Source organism: Hydractinia symbiolongicarpus, chromosome 13 (genome assembly GCF_029227915.1).
Source record: "Hydractinia symbiolongicarpus strain clone_291-10 chromosome 13, HSymV2.1, whole genome shotgun sequence".
In the NCBI taxonomy this organism is placed as follows: domain Eukaryota; kingdom Metazoa; phylum Cnidaria; class Hydrozoa; order Anthoathecata; family Hydractiniidae; genus Hydractinia; species Hydractinia symbiolongicarpus.
The window spans coordinates 19,499,396-19,517,493 of NC_079887.1; the positions used below are offsets into that span (position 1 = coordinate 19,499,396).

General features: G+C 33.9%; 1 protein-coding gene across 1 annotated transcript; it reads right to left on the reverse strand.

The window, feature by feature from the left end:
- Positions 1-6,633: 6,633 nt before the first annotated feature.
- Positions 6,634-17,765, reverse strand: LOC130623429 (fructose-bisphosphate aldolase-like). The gene is made up of 4 exons (XM_057438915.1): positions 17,343-17,765; positions 8,061-8,423; positions 7,766-7,930; positions 6,634-7,093 (listed from the first exon to the last, which is right to left on the reverse strand). Exons 1-4 carry the CDS (start codon positions 17,680-17,682, stop codon positions 6,876-6,878), a joined length of 1,086 nt encoding a protein of 361 aa, XP_057294898.1. The 5' UTR covers positions 17,683-17,765; the 3' UTR covers positions 6,634-6,875.
- Positions 17,766-18,098: the final 333 nt, after the last annotated feature.

Genomic DNA, 18,098 nt, shown 5'->3' on the forward strand with positions numbered 1-18,098 from the left:
TCAAGTAATCAGAGACTTTTACATCGTGTAATTGTAAATGTTTTTGGATTTCGTTGGCATTATTATCTTTTGGTTTTTCTTCAGAAAAATACTTGCAAATTTCATTGTAATGTTCAAACAGCTGCATCCCTTGAGCAAAAAGTTGGTTAGGCTTACCTTCAACAATGACAGATACCTTTTTAATCTTCGGATTGTAGAATTTACCAGTATCTCGTTTGTAAGCTTGTTCGTCTTCAAACAAAACCAAGATACGCTTCAACGATTTACAGGGGGTGTTGAAGGACCAATTCCAAGTAGTGTCTGACTTGTTTACTCTAATTTGTCTATGTCTCAAAATTCTATCGTATAATAAAGCCATGTTTTGGTATTCAGATGCAATGAATCTGGCCAAAGTAGGTTGTGTCACAATCTCATATTCCAGAGATATGTTAGTTATTTTATATTTAGCGTCTGGGGCTACTTTTTGACCTGCGGCAGATGTTGGAGGGTTAGAATAAATAACTCGGTTATAGTCGTTAAATGTGATTTCGTAGCAGAGCCTATTGCCTAATCCAGCTTGATAATACGGGATCGTGCTATCTAACATTTCAAAATCGAGAGGAATTATAAACTTGTTTTTGTATGCATCAGCAATGGCTTTGTCTGAGACATCAGATGTGTCTTTATCTTAAGCGTTGATCCTCAATTTCATACAGTTTTCAGTACACCCCTCATCGAAGATGATACCTTGTCTTATTGCATTTCTTTTTTCAGACTTGGTTAGCCATAAATCTCTGTAGCACCCAAAAAGGTCAAAGTCATCAATGCTCAAAATCTCGCTACCCTCAAATTTAACAGCCACCTTTTTAACAATCGCTCTTCCAATATTACTGACCAATGTTCTTTTTGTGTTGGATTTTGACTCGAGTTCAATGTCAAAACTTAGTTTCGACGTCCCGGGAATAATAACGTCATCACTACCCAAATTAGGAAACCTAACCAACAATAACTGATTTTGATCAATCTCACTTGGATTGTGTGTTACAATTACTTTTTGACGTGAGCCTTTTACACCATGAGCAGTTCTAAGTGAACGTTCTGGATTTAACCTTTTTCCGTATTCCATGTTTTAATGTTTAGTTTGTTATTAATTTTTATTTTATTTTTATCTCGGTTAGCGTATGTGAAAGACAATACCCATTGCTTCGTCTTTAGCATTTTTTATCATATTGCCATGCTGATCTGTGATTTTCAACGTGAGAGAGGTAAATACACCCTTTTTAAGTTTTTTTGTAGTAAGGATTTTTAGGCTCAACATGTGTGACGTCTTCATTATATTTAGCGATGGGAAAGGTTAGTAAAATATCACTTAGCTTTCCATTCTCAAGATTTTTAGTGTTGTCGAGTTCAGAGAGATGCAAATTAATTTTGGTTATTTCAGCTAATGTATTGGTCTTGATTATTCGAGGGTCTTTGTCTAATAAGGTAAGTTCTACATTGCCTGCTAAAAATGCCTTCAATTCTCTGCTGGTGTATTTTCTTTGTGGTAGCAACTTTTCAGCTTTTCCATCTCCGGCAGACATAGTCACTTTTAGGGGAGCTGTGATTTGATAGGTAACATTGTCTGCAAACATCTCAAGCAATGCAATTTCTTTTGAGCCATCCAAGTTTTGTATGGGGTAAGACAAATAGATTGTCTTTTCACCATTTACGTCATTTATTGTGATATACATTCTTATATTAGAGAGTAGCATTATTTAAGGTAAAAAGAATGGAGAACATTTTTAAATATAACCCCAATGCGGCTTATAGGCCAAATGGAGGACAAGAACTTCAGATATTGAATGGGAAAGATTTATACAAACAAACAGTCATTGTCTCTGGGGATGGTTCCTTTCCCGCAAGCCTTCCCAATACTTTTACTAATTACGTAATGGTTCAAAACGAACAACGTATGAAAATTTTGCAAAAACAACCATTTAAATTATGGCAAACCCAACTCAATTTTGTCACTTGGTGTGCTTCAAGTGCCTGTGGAGTCAGTTCTGAACACCTGAAAGAAGGTCGCCCTATGATTAGATCAGTATATCGTTTTCATGTCTATTATCACATTAGGCGAATCATTAAGCGCTTGAAGATAGTTTTAATCAATATGACAATCCTTATTCAAACGAAGAATTTCTAATAATCTGTAGTGAATATGGCGTCGATTCTAATCCTATGAAATACAGAGGTCAATATTTTTTCAGCTCGTATCAAAAAAGACGTAAAAACTATCCAACACCAGGTCTAAGTTATTTCACAGGCGACTCCATGACACGATGAATCATTGAAAAATCTAATGGCTTTACAAAAATAGGTCTTGTAAACATTTCAGACAGTGTCAGAGCATATGCTTATCTTGTTCTTAGTTCGCAAGCCTCAGCTCGTTCTTCTATCTAAGGTAATAATTCAAGCGCTTTGACAGCTCAAAGAGTTTTTATGAACAACTTTGAAGACATTGTTAACTGTGGAGTTGATATTCAAGATGACATTAAACGTTATCAGGATACATTAAATTACGCTTCAAGCAAAGTTGATTATTCAGTTGGACAAGGCATTTATATGTTACCTAGTGACATGAATCTCAAAATTAAAACAGGGGTGGTAGGTTACAACAACAAAATTTTAATATCAGGTGAAGATCTGACGATTAGCATTAATCGAAAAGTCAATTCGACTGAAAAAACAGCTGAATCACGTAAAAAAATTCCTGATAAAAAGATTCCTGATAAGCATATTCCTGATAAACATATTACCGATAAACATATTACCGATAAGCATATTCCCGATAAACATATTACCGATAAGCATATTACTGAGCCTTACCACAAAGATACTACTGCACATGAAGATGAGAAGATCGCTCTTGTGATGGCTATGACAGCGGCCTTTAGCATATGGTATGCATTTCGATAGCTATTTGACAATTATCCATTCCTGAAATGGGAATGGATTTTGTGTTACCCGACAGTATGAGGCATGATGTTCACACCATAAAAACAAACAAACTCGCACTCAATGCAGATTGAGTACGCTAGGGGCCACTATAGACACATAGAGGAATAGCATAGCACGGTATGGGTGACACAGGGATCAGGGATATAGGGGAACGCTGGGGGATATAGGGGCTCGGTTGGGATTTTGAGGTTGGAATTTGGCGGGGATTTTTTTTGCGATTTGGCGATTTAGCGAAATGCTTCAGGAAATATCGTTAATTTAACGGACGTGCTCGCTGATTTAACGTGATTGTCCTAGGATCCGCACTTTCCTATCTCTTGCAATGGAGTATAAGATTGACGATTTATAGTATGTACGCATTTTTAATAGACCCATAATATAATTGTTGACAAATAATTTTGTCTGTTTTACCTGCATGTGACTGGTTAATCCTTAAACTATAACTTCATTTTTGGATTGCTTATTTGATCAATTATATATTTTTTTAGAGTCAAAAAAGGACAAATTTAATAGAGATCCTAACTGGAAATATAAAGGACGTACTTGTAAATGATTAAAGGAAAAGCCCTTCTGATACGTTACAACCAGTAAACCAAAAGGTTTTTTGGCTTAAAGTTGCAGAAAAAATTGCCACCATTAACATGAACTGATGCATATATCTATAGATTTTGTTTTTGCAGATTTTATAGATTATGCCTTTAAATTTTTTAACCTATAAATTTGATTTAAAAATATTAAAACTGCAGCTCTATAGTAGACCTGCAGCTTTAATATTTTTAAAGAAATCGTTGGCCTGATTTTTTTTTATATTTTTATGTTGTGTGATATATACTTTTACATTTTTTATACGTGTGCCTGAAAAAAGTGTTATTTGTCCTAAAATCTTATTTTTTGATTGGATTTTTTAATTCCTTTTTTAAATAAATATTTATAAAGTTTTATTTTAAATGCTTCACAGACTGCATTTTAAACATTTTGAAAGTATCAATTGTGCATGCAAAACAGTATAAATATAATCCAATTTATAGTGAGGTAGAATGTAGCAAGAAATTCTGCTGTATATCACTGTATATGATACTGTGCAAAAGAATTCTTTAAAAAACTTAACTGGAAATATTTTGTTATTCTTTCCGGATCCTAATAGTTATAGACTGTTTGCTGCTCTTGAAAAAATCCACCACAAACAAAATCGAATGTGCATGTAACTTCCAGATTTAAACCTAGCATAGAAGCTTGCGGAGGTAGAATGTGCCCACGTGATCAGATAAAACGCACTGAGTATCCTTTCATTGTGCACTTCGCGTGTTGGTGCAACCTCGACCCCAGGGTTTTTTAAAAAGAGAACCAGCCCTGGGGTCAAGGTTGGTGTTGGGGCTAATCATCGCTTTGGAAAATAAGAGGTGCATATGTATTAGCTTTGAAAGAACAACTGTCGTATCACGGTAAACAAGGGCGGCAAGTAGTTGCAACTATATACTAGTAACCTTAATCTGCAATATTTCTTCCTTGGCAGCTTTTCCCTTTTTTATATATATATATATATATATATATATATATATATATATATATATATATATATATATATATATATATATATATATATATATATATATATATATATATATATATATATATATATATATATATATATATATATATATATATATATATATATATATATATATATATATATATATATATATATATATATATATATATATATATATATATATATATATATATATATATATATATATATATATATATATATATATATATATATATATATATATATATATATATATATATATATATATATATATATATATATATATATATATATATATATATATATATATATATATATATTAAGTCTGTTGTACCAGGGCTGCTTCGTACGCGTTTCATCCTCATATCAAATAACGCTACAGGCCCTGGGATCGAGGTGGTACCTTTGCTGCTTGTTATACCCCGTTTACACCTAATAAAACTGATTTTACTTCAACTGATAAAATACACCAAAAGGTTTTTTTCTGGAATAACAAATTAATTCGTATATTAGTTCAATTACAATTAATCCTTTATATTTCAATTTATGCTCAATTATCTTCTGATGAGTAAACAACTTTGATATGAAACACGAATAAAACATCCTCGTCATGTTGTTTTTTACAAGTAGGTTTCATTAATACAGATTTTATAAAACCACAATAAAACATGTTTTAACTTCAGGTGTAAATGGGGTATTAGTTATTTTTAAATTAAAGTCGCAACGCACATGGTAAATTTTTCCGTTTAAAATTAAAACCCACTGGGAATGAAGTTGACACTTTAGTGCTGTAATTATTAATTATTGCGTAATTTAACGCGTTTGAAACGAAGATAAGGCTATCTTTAGATAACACGAGTTATCTTAAGTTACGAAAAATATCGTCAAATTGTATCAACCCTCTAATCCTCAAACTACAAACTAAAGATATAATTATCACATTACTTAAGTGGTACTTATCCAATTTTTGTGAACTTCATTATTTGCAGATCTTAGGGGGTGCTATATAATTCAGGTATGAAAGGCTGAATTATTTGGTACCTCTTTCCATATTGAGACATTAACTGTCTCTTAACGCTTTAGGAGTGACATACATATCGGGTATGGATGCATGAATTAACTCCCACCACTTCCCAAATTGCACCAGACAACGCGTTTAGGGGTGCTGCCTAGTAATCCAAGTAAGAATAAGAGAGAATTAACGGAGAAATAGCCGGTTCTAAAAAACGTACATTAAAACCCAAGGGGCTGCTGAATAATTTCACTACAAGCTTACACCAGTTGAACTGTTGTAAATAGTGAAGCCGGTACAGATTAGGGATATCAAAAATTTCGCAGGATGAAACAGCTGCATTCGGCTAAATTGACACAAAAACAGGGCCACAAACCCAAATGGCGGGGGGAGCGGGACCCCAAAATTCAGTTTTATGTGCGACGACGCTGGCGGCCGTTATTCTAGTTCATTTTAATAATGGGCGTAAAAATCCGAGGGCTAAAGGCTCACAGAGATACACCTTAATTTTTTTGAGCAGAATTTTTGCTGGTGTATTTACACCAGTACACCATAGCTAAACCCGTTTTTCAAACAGGTAAAGACGTACGGACTGGGCCGAGCAGAAGAACCATTTATATGGATGACACGCAACTGGTGATAAAAGAAGAGATAAAGCGAACTATCACAACAGTGGCATGCAATAACGAAATAATATGATTCAAATGTTTTGTGCAAAGACACCTCACAATGTGACTGAATTTATCATGCACCCTATGATTGCAAAGATTACGCTGGATAACGAAATCATTCGAAATGTGAGACATAACCATCGCTCAATAATTATTTAATAGCTTCTATTGACCATGAATTTCCGCTCAAAAGTTGTTTTAGGTGTGAAGTCTTTGCGACATTCATAGTTGATCAGCAAATTTTGTGCGACATTTATGGTTAAGTTTGAGACATTCATGGTTGATGTGCGACATTTATGGTTGATTGCGACATTTATGGGTGTAACATGGTAGGTTTGAGAAAAATAGTGCACGTCCATCATGTATTGTGTAGTGCAACCGTAAAGATTAAAAATTTCGTTAAAAAAATAAAAACACTGTAATTGCAACTGAACAAACCATTTATTTTAGGGAAAATATACATTCGTAAGATTAGATTAGATTGACACTGAAGCGTCACGCAATTATCAACAACACCGATTATACACATTCACATAAGACAAAAAACTATTGAAAGGCTCTGCAATGGATTAAGTACGTATATAAAAAATCGATTCCACGAAATTTCTTCTCTAAGAATCCTTTTTTTAAAAAGAAAATCTACAAATACAGATGACGAGTTTGTTTAGTATTGATGATTTGCAACAAACAAACTGCTTCCTGCAGCTCCTTGTCCTTCTTCACCTTCATACTTTCCAACAGCAGCTTGACCGTTCAAATGAGCTCTTCGCAATAGCACTTTCTGGGCTTCAGCTACATTTTCTTTTTTTCCACTCCATGCCTGAAGAACGCTCGCCTGCAATGCTCTTCCATATGAGAATGTCAAAGCCCAAGGTCTTAACACTAGAATAGAATTGTAATTTCATTTTTCGTGATTATTTTAGATCTGTTAACTAACAAAACACTAAATAAAATTATTTTTAATATTGCTACAAGGTCAAATAACTTTCAGGCATTAGTTAGTTACTTTCAGGCATAACTATATATCAGGTATTAGCCGTAAGGGTATTCAAAAGACAAGTTCGTCCTAAAGAGGGAGGGGTTAAGGGAGGTCTATTGTTTCGTGTATGTTCGCTTTCTAAAAGATTCTTTTCTTCTTTTTTGACTGGTTGTTTACAATGATTATTATGATGACTTCTAAATATAAAAATTATAAGCACCCGATCTTTGCTTTATGTTATTATAATTACGAGGTCTGGACTCTCATACCTTAGGTTAAAATGTTTATTAGAATTGCAAAGAAGTTTTCTCGCAACAGTATTTTGTGTTTTATTTTGAGAAGAGGGGGAGGGGATGGGTGAAGTCACTAGTACGTACGTAAAACATTTCTCCGCATCATTTTATTTTTATGGAGAGGGTTTTTTTTAGAAAGGGGGGTAGGGGGTAGGGTGAAGTATCAAGTATGTAGGGGGATGCCAAAATCGATCTTGAATGGACAAGGATAAAGCCAGAGAATAGGGTCAAAATAAAAACTATTTGGGCGAGCGTACTTTTTGAATACTAAACAGTACTTACATTGCACTTTGTTAATAGCATTTAAATTTGCGGTAGCTTGCAATTCGGATTGTCCTCCTGATAAGAAAGTAACACCTGGTACAGCTGCTGGCACAGTTCTCCTTAGTGCAGTAACAGTCGCAAGTCCAATTTCTTCTGGTGTAGCCTTCTTTGCATGCAATTGTCCTAAATATTTATGCCAGATTAATTAACCTAACGATATAGTAATTCTTAGTTATTGCAACACAAGAGCAACCTGCAATGCTCATATTAAACAACTTTAGGTCCACAACAAATACAACTTGTTTATACATACCTGGGGTTACCATATTAGGTTTTAACAGGGTACCTTCCAGGTACACATGGTGATCAACTAAAGTTTTGTATACACATGCCAGAACTCGTTCTGTGACTCGTAACGAGGTTTCTAGGGAATGGTCGCCATCAATAAGTATTTCTGGTTCGACAATAGGCACCAATCCATTCATCTGGCATATAGAAGCATAACGAGCAAGAACTTGAGCATTTTCCTGGACAGCAACATCTGTTGGAACACAGTGTGCTTGATTAATTTTAATAACGCATCTCCATTTAGCAAATGTACACCCATCTTTAACATATTGTGCAACACGTTCGCCTAAACCATCCAAACCCTGTGTGGTGCATTCATTTGCGGTTCCTTAACAAAAATAATTTCAATGTATAATAATAGGACATCATGGATACAATAAGTGCAGCAGCAATGTCTGCAAACAACCTTTTCTCAAACAAAGCCACCTTTTTGACAAATGTTTCGTTATTTTGTTGTTTTGTGCGATTGTTATATTTTTAACTATATATTTAAATCTCTGCTGTATATCTTGTGACAATATTTAAACTATTCATCTTTAAGCAAAAACGTTCCTGATTATCTTATATTAAGTTAAAGATTTACACACTTTAGTAAAATTTTAACCAAGAAAATAATGTTCTACATGTTTATTTACAAGGAATTATGTTGAACTTAAACTAGACATATAACTGCAGTTGTGGCAGTGATTTTAAGTGGTAAAATCCATAACAAGTTCATTCATTTATTTTATAACTTCAAACAGAAATATAGAATGCAGTAGTATGGTAAATATGCAGATTTCTTTAATTTCTTACCTCCCCATCTTACAATTCATGGAAGCATTGAAACATATTGCATTTGCCCTGACAAGCTGATTTTGACTTGATTGCCTTGCCATTTTAGCATGATGCCTCACGAATGTCAAGGGGTATACCCTGTCTAATATTTCTAGGAGGGGTCATAGCTTAGATGGGAAGTACTAGAGTATTTAATGCCCATTTAAAGCTATTCAGATCCAATGGCCCACAGTGTGCCATCTCCTCAATTTCCTTCACCTGACTTTGGTTCATCTAGGGCGATAGTACTAAAATTCACTCACCCATATTGAATCACCACCAAGGAGAATTAAAACCAAAACACAAAAAGTGGAAGAGTTATAACCACAAACTATTGTGCCACTAAGCTATATAGGGCCACTAAAACTACAACGCCACATGTAGGCATTTGTGTCAGCAATTACCATGTACCAAGATAAATTAGAAAGGCTAAATGTATAAATAGTCCTGATAAGCCCTGATCAGTCATTTCCAACAAAAATTATAAAACCCTGAAATTGTCAGATAAGCAAACATCAAATAATTTTTTATAAAAAGACCGTTGCGTAAAGTTAGGTTGTGACATTTAATATACCCTGCAAATTGTTTCAAGGAAGGGACTACAAAAGTGGTGTGTTTAAAGCTCCCATTGGAACAACAGAAAACGTTTTTGAAATTTCTGCTCAATTAGACAACAGCCTTTTGTGAGGAACCTACAACCTCTTGAAAATATTTCAGAGATGTTCAGACTGAGCTACCCTATCTTTAATCATTAATATTTAATCATGCTCAATTTCTACCCTTAGGGCTTCAATTTTTATGCACATTAAACCGACATAGGCACGCAGATGTACATTATTTGTGCACCTGAATATCAGTTTTATTATTTTTATTTGTAAGGAAGTTAAGGAATATATGAATTAAATTGTGAATCACAACTGGGTAAACAGCTTTACTGGAAAACAGTCTTAATTATTATCCCTGTAAATAATCTTTTCGCAAACAAACCATGTTGTCAAAGCCGACAAAAAACGGGTCAGGAGTATATGGGCGTGAAATGAGCAGATACAGTTTTTCATTACTAACTAGTCGTTATCCTGTGGAAAAATCCACGGGTTTGCCCGTCGCACCTTAGCTACCATTTTGCGTGACAGGCAGACAGACGGACCGACATATACAGTCATTATAATATAGATGAAACCACTCACAATATTTTTCTTCGAGGTAAATTGACCCAGGAAATATTATACAATATGATGAATTTCTCCACTTGCCTTTAAAACATGGTTAAGAAATATTGTTGTTTAAAGTCCCTTTAAAAAAGGCAAAATATGCACATTTTGATGGAAGTTTATATCTGATTTATCAGTGATTTATCAGTGTACCTAATTTCTGAAGCCTTGCATCTGTGCAAGTGAAATCTTAAAATATACTTTATTTAAAATCTAAATACAAAATTAGAGCTCAAAACAGCTTGAAGGGGTCCCAAAGTACTTCAACAAGTTTGACTTACCTGAAAGATATTCATGAGAAATTACCAATGACATATTCACTTTTTGTTAAGCGTTCATGTAACCCCAGATATTGCTTTAAATCATTTGTTTTTCTTAGCGCGCAACAAAGTTAAAAATTTTTTTAAAAACTTCCTAAATCCATCTCTGTACAATGATTTTTGTTTTTTTTAAAAAATAATTTAACATGATATACTAGCTGAGCCAAGCAATAAAACAAAAAAATAATATAATAGCAGTGGGTGTGTGCATGACTATAATGTCTAAATAAAGTTTCTTTTCTTATGATATTTCTCTAATATGTAGTGCAAACATCAACGCTGTGTGTTTCGTCTAGGAACATTTAGATACAAAAATGTGGGGTAACCAGTTTCAAATTTAGAGTATGCCAATCTAGTCCCCACGCCTTTTGGTTTTGAATTGTCCTGCATTTCCTTAAAAGAGCTTTCAAAAACATACATGGAACATTAATGTCCACGGCAAATAACTGCCTTCACAATACACGGATCTGCGGTGTCAACTGTGCATGCTCAAGAAACGCAGTAGGTGAACGTGGTAGGTAAAAATATGTAAAACACGGAAAAACTAAAAAGAAGCATCAAGTTAATTGTTGTCTTTTTCGTTTCTTTACCTAGTGCCGCAGCATTCCTCTACCATTTATGTTTACATGTTTTATTTTTGCTTCGCCAGCATAAATTGCATAATCTAACTAGATATTAGGGGAGAAGCCCACTACCGGAGCCCTGCATAATGACCTTTGCTTCTCCATAATAATTAAACACATCTGTTTAACCACTTCATCCCCAGGGTAGCTTTTACAATGCTGAAGTGTCTCGAGCACTCTGGGTTCGAATACACGAGTGATATAAAAATATGCGGCAAATTGATGGCAGGTGAAATTATTTTTATAATAAGCACATGTTACATTAGTGACGCAAAGTGATAATCATGTCTTCGGAAAATTTTACGATAGAAACTATAAAAACATCGTGAACGCATTAAAATCTTTTCTTCATGCACGCAATAAAGACACGGATGGGACATGCGATGAACTTGTTGCAAGGTATGCATTTATTTGAAAGGGGAGAAGTTTTTTATAAAATAAAATGTGTCCTATATGCTTGCTTTGCTTTTTCAGTCTTTGTTGCGTCTGCTGATGGTTCTAACGTCGACGGTTCTAACGCCGACCCTTCTAAAGAACGAGACGAAGTAACAGTTTTACAAGAATATCGTGACAAATTGGTCGTAGATGGTTCCGAAATACCTGACCCTCTTACTCTCAAGACTGGATGGATAGGTAAAAAGAATGGGATCGTAGAGTGGCCTTCCGTCACTATAAAGACATCGCCAACTTTTTAAGTTTGTTGGGTCCCGATTTTATGTCCCGCTTAGATCGGGAGTATAAACTGCACAAAGAGTACCGATATCAAGCATGTGATTTTGTTCGGAAGATTTTTTATAATCCAATTAAAACAGAATCGCATTATTGCATTTCAATGACGAAAGTTATTCCGTCGCAACGTACATCGGCTAAACCTCATCAAGTGTGGGCTATTGTTGCCAAATCAAATGGAGAGACTCCAGGAGGTAAAATATACAGCGCATATTGTCCGTGTACAGCTGGACTAAATGGCTCATGTAACCATGTAACTGCCATGTTATTTCTAGTGGACATAGCATTTTCGTCTAGTATGACAAATCCATCGAAAACTAGTGTGTTATGTCAGTGGAATGTTCCATCAGGAAGTAAGGTGAATTTACAAGCACAAAAGGCCAGTGACATGATATTTACAAAAGATTACTATTCAAAAGTAAGTGATAGAGATTTAAAAAAGGAGAAAGAAAGTTTATCATTTTCCGTCACTCTTCATCCAACTCAAAAAAACGAGATTGATGACACGGAAACTTTTAAGAAAAAAAATTTATGACGTAATTAAACCCGATATCGAAAAAACCAGATTCGCAGAGTTTATGGAAGAGAAACCACTTAAATAGGGTTAAAAAAGTGACAACACTTCCAAAATCAATAATGGAAATTTCAAACAACTTTGCTATGACTCCAATAAGTCCATGTCTGAAAATATTGAAGCATTTTTGTTACAAATATCTTTAACCGACCAGCAGATTGCAGATATTTTCGATTCAACTGTCAATCAAAATGAATGTCAGGACTGGTTTAATTTCAGAATTGGAAGAATAACTGCCTCAAACCTCTAAAAGAAAATCCAAAAGAGAGTGCATCTAACCTTGCAAACGATTTACTGGTAAGACAAAAAGAGTTGAAACAAAAGCAACCAAATATGGAAAAACTCTTGAAATTCATGCCAAAAAAAATACATCAGTATCATGATAACACACAAATCGTTTACAGCTAAAGATTCTGGTCTAGTTATATACAAAAAAAAAAATACTTTTCCAGCAGCTTCTCCTGATTTGCTCAAATCATGTACGTTGTGTGGTGGTGTTGCTGAGATAAAATGTCCATATTCTATTGCGCACACTATCCCACTTGCAACAAATCTTAAATATTTATATGAAGAAATACATGACCAGGATCAAAAAGTCACTAAACTTATGCAGTATCATGCATATATGTACCAAATCCAAGGACTAATGGCCCTTAAGGAAAGAAAATATTGTGATTTTTTTGTTTTTACAAAAAAAGGATTCCATTTGGAGAGAATATATTTTGACGAAATCCATTGGAGAAAGATATTGGAAAATTTATCTTGGTTTTGGTACAAACACCTTGCTACATTATTAGTTGAAAATATTAATAAACAGACAATTATTGAAAATAAAGAACGAAATATTCATTTTCAAGTAAATAACAAAAGTCAAAACTGTGATCTTGAAAATATTTTAAACACAATTGAACCAAAACAAACCAAAAAGAGAAAATCCCATGAAGCTACATCTTCAAAAAAAATAAAGAAGCAAGAAGCATCAACTGATGTTGCAGATTATATTTGTGGCATACCTACATAAATTCTTAAAGATGTTCCACAATGTTATGAAGACGAAAGCATTGGTTGTGACATTTGCCCTCAGTGGTATCATTTTGTGTGTGTTGGAATAAAAAAAGGTGATCCTAACAAAAGTAATGATTACATGTGTCCAAATTGCAAAAAGTAAAATACGCTGTATATATATATAAACAAATATTAGTATGTATATTTTTATAAATAGAAAGTTTTCTACATTTTTACTTGTATATGTTTTTGAAAGTTCACCAAAGCAGCACATACCAAAAGAATGTCATCAAGTTGACTGATAACTGATATAGGAACTTCCGTTGATACAATTTGAAAACATTTCAAGTTTCTAATAACTTGTTCCACAATTATTCTCATTTTTGCTATAGCAATTGTTTTTATTACACCTCTCTCTATCATCTGGCTGTGTCCTCGTTTTCCCAGAGGGATTATAAGTGTTATACGACGTGCAAGACACTTTTCTTCAATGTTAAAACCTTTGTCAGCCATTAATTGAAAGTAAGGTTCAATAGTGTCAAGGAAATTTGACTCTGTTGTAATCCTCTTGTCAGAAATAGAACCTCCCTATACATCAGATAAAAATATTATTGATGAATTTCGTGCTACAGCAATCAAAAACTTTATTGTATTGTGATGTTTGTAACTTGACCATGTTTGTTTCTGTAATCTGTTATTTTTTGGTGTTTGTATAAAAATTTCAGGGCAATCTATGATAGAATGTAAATTTCTGCACAGCTTAAAATGTGAAGGTCTGGTAATGTTCAACACACCTTGATTTGGTGCAAACACGATACATCTTAAAACTTCAGCAGAAGCTCTTAGCCGTGTTAAAAATATTCTACTTGTGAGTGAAAAGGAGATTTTGATGCGATGTTGAAGATCTTTTATTAAAAGTCCCAGTCGAAGATGCATTAAAAACAAAAGAAATTTGACTTTACTATCTAATTTTCGGGAAGGCCCCATACGCTTTGGTGTTCTGGTGAAAACTCTTCTTAGTTTCGTTGTTGTAGCTGTCCCTATCCAGCGCCTTCTCACATATGGACTAATTAAATCATGTAACTTTTCAAAAAGTGAATATAATTGCAACCCAGCATAAAATAATGCATCTTTAGGTGTTTTTAATAATGTTTTAAATGCTTTATCACAAGTACAACTACTTTGTTTTGATTGTAAATGTTTAATTTTTAAAACATATTTCGACACCTACTCTGTGAATGTTTCAATTTTAACTGTGTTTGTTTTAAGGCAACATGTTGTTTGGTTAATTTATTTCTTAACTCTGATACAATGTCCAAAACCATTCCTCCAAATGCAATAAGTGATGCTAGCATAACCATTATCTTTGCATTAGAAAAGTAAGTCTGCATATAATAAAACTTGCAGTTTTATTTTCTTTTGCACTTGATCCAGGATTGTCCTGAGCCTGAATCTCATCAGTCAAATCATCCTGAGAACAACAAGGCATTTCTTGGATACCTTCACTTGAAACATTCTCATTAAAAAGTTTTCTGCATTGCGAATTTTAGCTCCTGCATCACACCCTAGGTCAACAGCTGAATAATTTTGACCAGAAGGCTCACCTCTAACAAAATGCAGAGAACATACACGTGATTGTTTTTTTGGAGACCACAACTTTCCAGACCCAGGTTCTTGTCGGTTTATGAGCTGCCTCTATTTTATTGGTTTTTTGCTGTCAGGTAACATTGTAGTAAAAGTGAATAATCTAAAGTGATAAAATAATGTGTTACATTTTAGTTTTAAATTTTGTTAGTCAGGTTAACCTTTCCTCTGTATACCTAGCTAGCTAAAATAAAGGGAACTCACTTGAATGGTGGTGTGCATGAACATGATTCCTGACGTTCTCCATGGACTTCAAATGCTTTTGTGCCATTTACTTAACGAATAGTCACAACTAGAACAACCTGTAACTGCACAACAACGTGATCGATGGCGTTTTCGAGAGCGAGATAAAATTTTTTCAGCCATTTTTTACAACGTCGATATTTCTGAGATAAAATGTTGCATAATTTGCAGAACTAAATTCGCTGAATATGACACCAGAGTTCGGTGTATTACCACACTTTTGGAATACTGTGGATTCCGTCTGTCTGTCTGTCACTTCTGCAGAGAGGATATTCTTTACATTTTTTTTAAAAAAGTCTATAAAACATCACCTATAAATCTATTCCGTAAATTACCAAACTTTAATGTTAAAATAATATTTGACAAGCGATTGCTGACGTCAGCAAAATTTTTAAACCCTTATATTTCATTAATCGCTCATCAAAACCACATGATCATATACATTTTCTTGATCAGCAGTGTAAACTCTACACAATGAAGGAAAATTGAAAGCAAGTTTCTCAATTTTTTTTTGTATTTGCACTGCTGACGTCAGCGAAAAATCTAAAACAACCTATTTTTCCATTGCTCTTTTGCCTAAGTGGATTACTCCACGGGCCTTATAGACTAGTCTAAAATAATACGCATTAAAAAACAGTTAAATGCATATTTTTTTCCATAAGTTACACCTGAATACTTTTGCTAACTATTATTTGCATTTCGAAAAAATCATTTTAAAATAAAAACATACACAAATTTGTGGCATGTTGAATAATCACTAAATTTTACAACCTGTGTCCCAAATGAAATCCTTTGAAATTTAAATCATGCACATTTCATTTTTTGTTTGATTGCTTAGCTGTATGAGAACATATGATCGTTCCTAAACAATTTTATGGAGAATTATTTATTCTTAAGTAATGGTTTTGTAGAGAACTTTCGTTTCACTTTGTGGTGAGAAAGCATCTGTTCTATGACAGTTGTTATAGAACAGATGATGAACAGCAAACTAGACTTTTTACATTTTTTTTAAAAAAATAATCATGCCCAGTTCAACATGAATAACAATAGATATACAATTTCTGTGTGTAGGGGGTGTGAAAAGCACTGAGTCATGACACTTACTTCCTGTCAATTAATAATATATAAATAAAATTTGTACACAAGTCCACACAGGAACTACTAATTGTACAGTCAGGGATAACAGCAAATTAGGCTATCACGCCAAATTAGGCTAGTAGCTTAGTTAGGAGATTTTTCATAGACTATTTAGGCGAGTATCTCCTATTTAGGCGATTTGCTATCTTCTTTTATGATTATCTCGAAAACCACGTTTGGTCGCACCATCTTCTTTCGGAGCTTTGTTGCTCATTACATCATCTTTGTTCGAGCAAAATTTTTTATAGTTTGCTTCACGGGACTAAAAATTATACGTCAAAAGTCTTTGGATCGGCTAATTAGACGAGAAATAGTCTATTTAGGCTATGCGCCACTATGTTGAAAATATGCGCACGGGAAATTTAGCCTTATTTCAGAAGCAACCGTAGCCGTAAAACAAAGAAGCTGTAACACAGACCATGCGTTCTTAATCAAAACAAACTAAACGCTACATCTTCTGATAGCGCAAATAATAAAGAAAAATATATTTGGACCATCAAAAGGGGGTTCTATAGAATCTTTTTAGCTAATAAAATCATTGCGATTATGCAACAGAACAGCAATAGGCAGCAAAAACCATGTTGATAGCCTAATTAGGAGAGATAAATCGTCTAAATAGGCTATCGTAGACTAATTAGACTATTATAGCCTAATTTGCGGTTATCCCTGACTGTTGTACTTAAACCTTGTCCCACAAGTAGCCTCTGCCCCCATATTTAAGAAAATTTATTTAAGAAAATATAATACTGGTTATACATCAGATTATTTGTTGGTTTTTGTTAAAAGCTTCTTTTGTGAGAGTTTGATCATTAAAATGTTTTCCTTACAAACCCTTACAAACCAAAGATTAGGTAGCTATATCATGTGACATTCCAACCAGGCTAATATTATATGTATACATTGTGTACAGTAAAAGATACACGTATCTAAAATATATATGCTTACCCCCAAGGGGTTGAACACCCTTATCTACTTTTATTCCTGGATTTATGCCAAGTTCTTTCAAGATTTCAACAAATGGTTTACCATTGCCATCTTTTTGATATAACGTTTCGTGAAATAAAATTACCCCACCAAGGCTGTCTGCAATACTTTTATCAGCTGTAAATAAAAGTTCACGGTAAGCTCTGCGATTTTCTTCAGTGTTATCGACGTTGATGTTGGCAAAACGTTTTCCGATTGTTCCCGTACTTTCATCTGCAGCAAGTATACCCTTTCCAGGGGCTACAATCGATTCTGCTATTTTCTTTAGGTTTGCTTTCTGTTCAGCACTCAAATATGCCATTGTTTCGTAATATGTAGTAATAAGGGACAGTCGATTTGAAGATGTGCGAATTTGATCTTTTCGGAATAAACAAAAACATGTCGAAGCCCCTTTTATACATGCGATATTGCACACATTCAAAATAGGGTGGTAGTACTAACCGTATCACAATACAAAACCCATCTAATATACAGTGTTATTACAATATCACCTTTGAAAACAGCTAATGTTATACTAGCTAAAAATTTATATAAATTTATGTTTAATAAAAGAAAAATTTTCACCTTATTCTAATTTTTTTTAAAAAAAATTCTCTCCCCCCTGTTTAATTTACACAGTCAAAACGTCCATCTGCCGAGACGAAAAAGCAAAGTCATGATGATTTTTCGAAGTGGCTACGAGTACGTGACCGTACTTTTACTTTTTTTTGCTAGATG